Source organism: Toxotes jaculatrix, chromosome 11 (assembly GCF_017976425.1).
Source record: "Toxotes jaculatrix isolate fToxJac2 chromosome 11, fToxJac2.pri, whole genome shotgun sequence".
Classification (NCBI taxonomy): Eukaryota; Metazoa; Chordata; class Actinopteri; family Toxotidae; genus Toxotes; species Toxotes jaculatrix.
Genome location: NC_054404.1, coordinates 20,158,773 through 20,168,497, shown reverse-complemented (window position 1 = coordinate 20,168,497; position 9,725 = coordinate 20,158,773). Strand labels below are relative to the sequence as shown.

At 42.3% G+C, this 9,725-nt stretch overlaps 1 protein-coding gene across 1 annotated transcript in view; it reads left to right on the top strand.

Annotated features, from left to right (window-relative positions):
• The first annotated feature begins 453 nt into the window (after window positions 1-453).
• LOC121189592 (kinase non-catalytic C-lobe domain-containing protein 1) overlaps window positions 454-9,725 on the top strand; it is a 34,648-nt gene continuing 25,376 nt past the window's right edge. The window contains exons 1-4 of the mRNA XM_041049888.1: window positions 454-856; window positions 4,466-4,664; window positions 7,541-7,599; window positions 9,071-9,217. Coding sequence (XP_040905822.1) covers window positions 752-856; window positions 4,466-4,664; window positions 7,541-7,599; window positions 9,071-9,217 — 510 coding nt within the window. The 5' untranslated portion in view covers window positions 454-751. The remainder of the gene's footprint in view (window positions 857-4,465; window positions 4,665-7,540; window positions 7,600-9,070; window positions 9,218-9,725) is intronic.

The window sequence follows — 9,725 nt, the reverse complement described above, 5'->3', positions numbered from 1 at the left end:
AGGATGGAGGCAAGTCAGTGAAATTATATTTAAGAATCTTATGAACTAAACACTTTTGAGAAGGACACTAAATAAATAAATGGTACATTCATGTATGTGTTTGTCCAAATCTGAGTATTTTAACGAATTATTGTGAGAATTTGCAGATGGTGGGCACAGACAGCATAATGGAATAATAAAACTCACTACACATATTAATGACATAACAGCTCAGGCAAAGCCAGATCACAGTAATAAGAAGAGATAATAAGAAATATGAGTCACTCAAACTGCACTGTGAACGGAGGCGTGGAGCCAACTGTAGCATGCAAACAACAGCTACCACCACTCTGCCAACGCTGACTCCTCCGCTGGGAAGGGAGGACTCAGAGAACTGCAGCTCATGATCGCCCTCGCTGTGTCGCCTGTTTCCGTGGAGGTGTAGTAGTTATGACAGCCTCAAACACTGGCCATCACACCCCAGCACCACCGCCTCCTCCTTCTCCTCCCCCTCCTCTCCGGACACGCTGTAGACGCTCGATTCCGGCGCATTGCTGGGCTTTCCCCGTTTTCTCCGGCATTGTTTTTGGACCCGAGTGTCCCGCAGTGACCATCGACTGACTGCTGGACTGCAGCAAGTAGTCTGCACCCCCCCTCACTTGTTTGTGCTCGGTGTACCGAGAGAGCTCAGGCATGCCATCTGTTTCGACCGGCAACATTGTTGTCTGGGCCGAAATTCGCTTCACTACTTGAGGGAATCAAAGTTGCTGCAATGGAGACTCCGGGGAGTGATGCAGCTCTCACATACTTGGGGAAAGCTGAAGACAGAGACGGATACTACGATCTGGAACATCTGCCTCCGCTGCTGGAAGATGAGGTGAGCCAGTGGGTTTGATTTGTAGAAGTAATGCTTAAACACAATTGTGATTTATTTAAAATTATAATGATCTTGTCTTCAGAAAGGCTGTTCAAGTGGGTCTGATGATTTTCAGAGATAGTCCTCGAGGAGGACCTTTGTTTATAAACCTTGATTCTGCTGTGGATTTAAAGCCAGTTGCAAAAGCGTTCAGGACCTTTGATTAGAAGAATATTTGCACCTCATCTTGTCAGCTTATAATGTCAAAGGTTTGCACCAGGTGGCAATGAACTTGATGCTATCACTCTTCCTTCATACTGACCAGCTGTCACTGTAACCTCTCACTATAACTGGTGGAAGAAGTAGGCCATTCAGATCCTTGTCTTAAGTAAAAGCCCCAGTGATCTAAAAACATGTATACGCTATACTTTTTACTTGTATTCACAGCAAAATGAATTTAAAGCATCACAAGCAAAGTACTTCAGTAGCTATTTTACAAAGAGTCAAGCAGGATTGTCTAGTTGTTCCCATCCTAGGGGTTGGAGAGTGTCACAAGATAAATCTGGGGGCCCTGAGATGATTATCAGGGTGGAAAAGATGAAAACAGAGGCCTCAGACATTTATTTAAATGAAACCATCTGAGAAGTTTAAAGAGGAAATCATTGTTTTGTGGAGCTGTGTAGACGTCTAAGACATGCTTGTTTTGTAAGGGTTCACAAGCCAACAAGCCGGTGCACTGTGCTTTATTCATTGTGTTGTTCTATGGGAAATCTTAATGTGAAAAGTAAATTGTATTTGTCAAATAAATGCAGGGGAGTAGAAGTAGCTTAAAGTTGATTGATACTATAGTACAGCATCCAATCAGAAATGTGGCTCATGAGAAAACAGCATAGGGTCATACAATACATTAATCCCTTCAGTGTTTGAAGGGAGAGATTCACAAATCTGTCTTCAGAGAGTTTCACTCTACATAGCAACCCTAGTCAGGTGTTGCTATGTAGAGTGAAGCAGGTTTTTCTTGTTGGGATCATTCCTCCCATTCACGCTGGCCATGAAGAGACTCCCTCCTATAGAGCTGATGGACGTGATGGGGGACAAAATCCACTATCCTTGTTTTGTGTAAAAATATATTCCAACGTTTAGTTGCGAGGCCTCAGTTAGTGTTTTTGGTACAAAGTTCCCTCATTGTGTTTCCCTGAACAGTGTGTCCTTGTTGAGCTGCAGTGAAAGGATAGTGATACGAGGGAATTTGTACAAAAAAGTCTGTCACTCTGGAAGATATCCACTCTATTTAGCTTAATCAGACTGCTGAAGTGCTATGTTAGCCTCAGATAAACTTGGGAATACGTTTGCAGGGAACGAGGACTGTGGATTTTGTCCCCCGACACTTACATTGGAAGCACTTGATGAAGGAATCTCTTAGTGACCTGTATGAACAGGGGGAATGATTTCAGCAAGAATAACCTGTTTTAACAGTCTGTTGACATCTAGCGATTGTTGTATGACAGACTTTAAAAATTGTAGACCTATCCTTTAACCCTATTGGCTCAGTAAGCATCTTAACAAACTAACTGTCAAATTACATTCTCTCTTTTGAACATGTACAGAGACTTCAGTCAAACTCAAATACATAGAGTACTGGCATGCTCTTTGATTTTTCCTCCCAGAGTGCAGACACAGGAAGAACACCACCGCCAGTCTCATCAGAACCTTGGAGCTCAGAGGCAAACTTATGTAGGACAGCATATTTAACTTGAGGGGGGTGAGAGAGACTTCTAGTTTTCCCCTGCACTGTTCTCAAGGGAAATTGTCTATTTATGGGGCTAGTGCTGCTGCTGCTGCTGCTGCTGCTTGAAGTGGCACTTTTCTGCCCTGTAATTGTGCTCTACCCTGCTAGATCACACCAATATACTTCATTCACAATCTGCTGCAACTTTCCTGCACCTACATGAGAGTCATAAAGGAAAACAGATAGACAGGGATACACTTCTCTTGTCAGTCAGAGATAATACAGCTGCTGAAAAGACATTATAGACGCTAAGACTTTGTTACTTTCACAGCCAGAGAAAAATAGGTTCCCACTGAGAGATGGCATGTTATAAATAATGTCATGTTGGAAAAAAATATGTTAAGTTCATGATCATTAAAGTACTGGATATGGTGTTAGACAGTTGCTGCTTTGTGAAGATCCCACACTCCCCACTTAAAGCCCTCTCTCTGAGCTAAGGCCAGCTTTTGTGTTCTCTTGAAAACCGAACAGAGGATCCTGTAGTAATCAGACCGCAGCATTATGCAGGACGCTGCACGGAATCTCTGAGATCACCACGTCTGACACGATAAATGGGGCCATTTGCGTATGTAGAGTCACTCTGTGGCATGAAAAGTGTGTGTAACTCTGTGCCATGTACCATGATGACACATAGGCACACATTGTTGTCTTGTATTAATTCTGAGGACACTCGTTGGCATAATGCATACCATGGCCCCTTCCCCTAACCTAAACCTAATTCTAACCTGAAACCCAAGGAGTGTCCTATTACACAGTACCCTGGCCATTAGCTGCCAGGTTTGAGACCCATGTATTAGACCACAGCAGAAAAGTGTGTCAGTTATTGTTAGAACTGGAGTTTTGAATCGGTGTGATGAATTGTCTTGATTTATCTGCGATTTAATTTCAGTGGATTAACCAAAACACACATTGAGATGAGTTATCTGTGAATGGTTTATAAGATGGAAAATGTAGTAAGTCATAATATACATGTATTACTGTAATAAAAATGATAAAATTAATCCAAATTGCATATACCCTGATTGTAAATTTTATCCATGTTGTCCAACACCTTGCACCTTCTGCAGCAGGGTATTCTAATTAATCTGGTATGCTGCTGCTGTTTCCATAACTATAGCATCTCTCCACCTCCACCCCAGCATCCACCTGTAGTGTCTAGTTTCTCCAGAGTTGAGGTAGAACTTCACTCCCTGCGTGCTGCAGAGAATAAGGAGGACAGAGCCTTAATGCCAAGCTTTAACCTTGCACATGCTGTATTTACATTTTAATAAATCCGTTCAACATGAGTTAGCTAACTGAAATGAAGCTGAGAGCAGGGACTGTTTTGGATGGTGTATTTTGGTGCTTGTGGTGAGGTTAGGAAAAGGTGAATGCTCTACCGTGTATTACCTATCGCTGTACATTAAAATGTATGATATTCTGTGCAAAGAATGCTGAAAGCCTTTAAAAGTAGCTGAATCATTATATTAACCTGGCTCACCAGACTTGACCTGGAAGCTTCTAGTTCCTATGTCAGGTTCAGCCCTAATTAGTTAGGATGAGTGTTGCCATCTGCCTCCCTCTGTCCACTATTGTTTAGAAACAACAAATGGAGGACCTAGCTAACTAGCTACAAGCTAATAATGAAAAAAAAATTGACAAAGGGCTGAATTGTGCTCAAGGCAGGTAATTAGTAAGGAGAGTTCCTCATTAACATTTGCCCTTACACAGGCACTACATCAAGCCAGAGTATTCATGCAGATCAGGCCTGCCCCTTTAGATTTTACAGAGATTTAAACAACCTAGTCTGTTTTTTAAGCTTTCTGAAGCTGAACATACTTGTTGTGCGTGTGTGTCCACAGGAGAATGTGTCTCTGGCAGACATCCTTTCTTTGCGGGACAGCTGTTTGTCTGAGGTGGAGGTGTGGGCGGTGTGTGCAGAGTGTGTTCTGGCCCTGCAGAGCATCAGACCCTCCCACCTCTTCCATACTCTGTGTATAACACCGGACACGCTGGCCTTCAATGCCCATGGGAATGTTTGCTTCATGGAGCAGCTCAGTGGTGAGTCTACAGCTCAGATATGCTGTTTATTTTATACCCACCGATTTGTACGTATCCTAATTATAGGCACTCTTTACTGTTTACTGTTGCTTGCATGACATTTTGCAAATTGCACTCTGATACTGGACTTAACTTCCATCCATTAAGTCGCCAGTGGCTGTGTTGCGAAATCCTCCATGCTACTGAGCAAGGCTGACTGCTAAATTTTATACAGATACAAATGTGGTAGATTTTTATTTTGAAAGAGGAATCTGTCTCATAATGTGAATACATAAGAGATTAAATCAGATCTGCGTTGCAGGGAGTTTAAATATGAGGTTCTCTCTGTCTGGCTCAGAGAGAAGCCACCTTTTTATTTTGTTTCAGTGATTTGTTGCCCTGATCTTTTATCAGTTTCAATTTGCTAATTCCTGCTTGAAAACACCCTATCAGTGTCACCCTGGATCTGTCAGGCTTTGCCAAGGTCTGCAGGTCTGCTCTGATTTGAACACAAGACATCTTTATCCTTCACAGTACTGTTGCATCAAATAGAAAGAAAGAAATATCCTATCAGAAGTTATTATATCTCATTCTAGTCTCCAGTCTTCCTGTCATTCCTTTCACTCTGGTATTCTCCATTTTCCTCTCTCATTTTCTCTCTGCCTCGTTCTCTCTCTTATCAATAACACACACTCATGCATGCATGCACACGCACATTGTTGCACACGCTTATTCCATGCCCTGATGCCAAATGTCAAAAATTGATAAGCATTGATCAGATCAGCGGTGTTAGAGTTGCCAGGGGGATTGTTGTTGTGGTAACAGCTTGGTTAGCCTATCAGCAGCCAACCTGCACTGCTCTACACACACACACACACACATCCTCACACGCATGTCACGGCCAACGTGGCATCCTTTGAAGTGTCGTATCCATTTTGTATCTCCACACAGATCTTCAGTCAGTAACAGAGACACTATGAAGCGATGTTTTGATTACTCTGTCAGCTAAAATCCTTTGCAGGCTCATTTGTTGTGATGCGTTATTGGATTGTGTTCAGTCCTTTGGCTATGATTCATCCTGTGGTTGGAGAGAGGAGCTGCACTTCCCACATTAACCTTCTTGTGTTAGTTGCTCATGCTGAACACGGTGCATCTATATAATTAATCATAACACTATGCTCTCTGCTTTACTCGCTGTACAGTTTCCTATTGATTCTGTTTAATTGAGTTCTTTGTGCGATAGCGATGAAATTTCCAGCTGACGCACCCTTGGACGTCCAGTCCCACGCTACCACACAAACAGGCTGTCCCTGTAAGGCTGTACAATAGAGTGACCTTGAGGGCTGTAGTGATGAATCTCAGCGAGAGTAGCTGTTGCCACAACGACTCATCAATAGGGTTCATTTCAGCCAATTAATTACCGCTGTAATAACAGGAAGCCGGTTGTACGTGACTGTGGGTGATGTGGCAAAGCACCAAAGCACCCAGCCAGAGAAACAAAATGTCCTCTAATGGTTTTCATACAATGTTGACCAAGAAAAACTGCTAATTTTCCCAGGAGGCTCAGCATCGCAAACTGGTCCATTTGTGATAAAAAGGGACCGGCTGTGCTCTGTGGGAAATATAATCAGCCCATTTGGAGAGTGTGTTGAAGCAGTGATATTGCTCAGCTCATACTACCTGTTGTGCTAACTTGCTGAAAGCTTACATGACTCATCAAGCTCTCACCATCACCCTGGAGGCAACTGCGTCACTGACAACGGCTGCCTTTTTCTTTCCCTCTGCCTATTTCACTGGATTGCAGTTCTTCCCGACCTCAAACAGCTTAAACGCCTTGTCCTCTTTTTGTACTCCTGTCTGCCACTCTCTCCATCTTGTTTGTTGTTGAACTGTCAACCTATTTGAGTGGACGGAAGAGGAGACGGGAGGAAAGAAAATGGGCGAGGACAGGAAAGGAAAGAATAAAAGAGAGGTGAGAAGAGGAGCTGAAAAAGCAAAGGAGGGGAGAAAAGAAAAGACATGAGGAGAAGGAAAAAAATGAGGAGAGGGCAGGAAAAAGGTGAGGAGAGAATAAGAAGGAAAAAGAAAGAAGGCAGAAGACAGAAGGGTGAAAAGGAGGAAAGTAAAAGGAAGAAACAAGAAAAGAGAAAAAGGCTAAAGAGGAGATGAATTTAAGCAGGTGAGGAGAGAGGAAAGGAAAGATCGGAACAGGTAGGGGAAGGAGATGACACAGAGGAAAGAAGGGGAAAGAGGAAAGGAGAGGAGGAGAGAGGAGAGGAGAGGAGAGGATGGAGGACTATCTTTACTACACCTGGGGGGGATATCATAACTCCAGTAGACAAACCCAGATCTGTCATGACCCACTTTACTTGTTTCCTTCCCCTCCTCTAACTCTGGGTACCACCTCTCTCTTCCTCCGTCTCCATACGCCTGAGTCCATGAGTCTCATTGAGGGAGTGTACAGGATGTTTACAGTGATGTTCTCATGTATCTGTGTGTCTTGTTTATAGCCAGTGTTTATAGACACTGGCCTATTTCAGGAGGAGGAGGAGGAGGACGAGGAGGATGCTTCTGATGTGCAGATAGCTCCTGTCTTGTTTGTCAGGGATTATCTCTGACACATGAATTATGCAGATAAAGGGAAACGGCTGCACTCACTGGACTGTTGTGGTTCAGCATGGGGGATACATATTCCTCTGATTTACATCTCATTACACTGGATGCTTAGCAAGTAGCTTACAGTACAGATCTGACATGGCTATACATCAGTGTAGCCACGAGCGTTCACATCAAATGACAAATGCGCTGTTTGTTCCATTTCGATGACATTATGATGGACTGTATAATTTTCAGACAAGTGTAACGCTACCATTAACTGATCTGTTTTTGACCTGCAGATGATCCTGAAGGCTCCTTTGTGCCTCCTGAGTTTGATAACACAGGCAGCACGTTTGAGGTGAGAAAGTCTGAATCTTCCTTCAGAGATTTTTAATCTGATCAGAATTGCACACAGTCAGGTGCACGTAGTCACCCCTGGGAGTACACCACACAGTCAGGGGCACCTTGTATTTACTGAGGGAGAGGAGAGTGTTTTTTGTTCTCTTTCCTCAACTAAAATTCCCCACACAAGTCAGCGACCACTCAGCTACAAGGTTGTCTCTGTCACCTCTATCTGATAATGTGAAGTAGGAGGCAAAGCAATAAGGCTGGGAGTTATAGAATAATTCTGAATTATTACATCTTGGATCTGATGTATATGTATATACACATACACAAGAAAGTAAACTTTACAGCAGAACAGTTGTGTTGGATTGCATTCATTTATACAGGTCTGTCTAATAAGTACATAGTGTATATATAGATACATTTTCCATTTATGGAATATGTGGCACAGTGGATTAATAAACACTTTTTTGGTTTTAACTATAAGAGGTGTTAACACAGGAAAGGGGTGGCCATGTTCCCATTGTTATCATGACCAATAGAAAAAGTGGGCCTAGCTCCAAAACTCAGATTCCAGTTTAAATACACCTGAATTATCCTTTAAACATCACCCACATGAATCTCATGACAGACTGTCATGATTTGGTTGAAACAGAGCTGTGTACTAACATACATCATAAGACAGAATATTCCTGCTGCTCCTGGGCGTAGTGAATATGTACTGGTCTTTCCTGCCGCAGTTCTTTCATTGAGTCTTTTCTGTACTATGCATTATTCTTACTATTGTGGATATAATGAATGTTCAGATCAATTTTTTATACTCTTTCAGTGGGAGTGGATCTCTGTCCTGCTATCTCACTGTTCTCACCATCACATGAATAAATTTACATTAGAGTTATGTAAATGACTTTCAAAATAAACTGTGTAGTCTAAATTTGCTGTTAGTCATACTACTCAAAATTCCTGCACAAAAAAACCCCCAAAAACAAACAAACCTCGTCTTCTTCGCTTCTCTGGTGTTTTTACCAAGTACGTTTTTCTCAAGGGAGATTTTACGCACAGCCAAAGTAATAGCATAAGCAAAACAGGAGTTAAGGCCAGCTGAGTATTTGCTCTTCTATTTTGGTGACCCACACTGGGATCCGCCTTGCACATGTGTTTATCAAATAAGTATGGGCACAGTCCACTTCAATTGTCGGGAGTGATCGTTATGTCTTGGATGTGAAGTCAAAAGCACCTGGTTCAAATCCGCTGCTGGCAAAGAGCTGACCATAATATCTACTGTCAGAGTAGCAAAGAAAAACAAACGCTCAATCATAAATATATATAATACATGACAATTACTGGCCAAAATAGTGAGAGGATTGTGTATTTTCTTAGCTTTTTCTTTCACAAATTCAGATCTCTGTACTTAGTGTAAATTCACGGTTGCAGCTGCTTCCTGATGATGATAGTGTTTTCTTCTCCTTAATCCCGGGCTGTAGGGCCATGTTTACTCTCTGGGCTCCACGCTTTCTGCCGCACTGAACTTTGTCATCGAGCCAGAGCTAGAAGCTGAGCTGGGAGAAGAAATCCAGAAGCTGTTGGAGCAGATGCAGGAGGAGAAGCCTGAGGACAGGCCACTGCTGCAGGTATAAAAACCCTGCTGACTGTTCTTTACTGCTGGAATGATTTATAGGAATGTGCATGGTTTCACCACCATGAGACAGGAGTGGAATAATTAGAGATTTCACTTGAGCAATTGTGTTGTCATGGTATCCAGATGAAAAATCCAGAGTAAGTCATTACAAGTGTTTAGTTAAGTGTTAAATTAGGTTCATTTCAATGCAAATGCAAAATTAGTGGTATTACATGATTTTATGACATTTAGTGATTAAAAAAATAACAACTTGGAAGTAGAATTAGAAAGTAAGGCATAGAAAATGAAACACATGATGCCAATAAATTAATACAGGCATAAAACAATGAAATAAACACACAGACATGTAATTTTAGAGTCATCATGACCCAAGGAGATGGATGGTGATTGCACAGCAGCATGCGTGATCAGTATATATAATGTCCTTACACAACAAGCCAGAAAACATATCCCTGTACAGCACTACTGCGCCATTCCTTTACAGTCACAAGCAGAGTCAC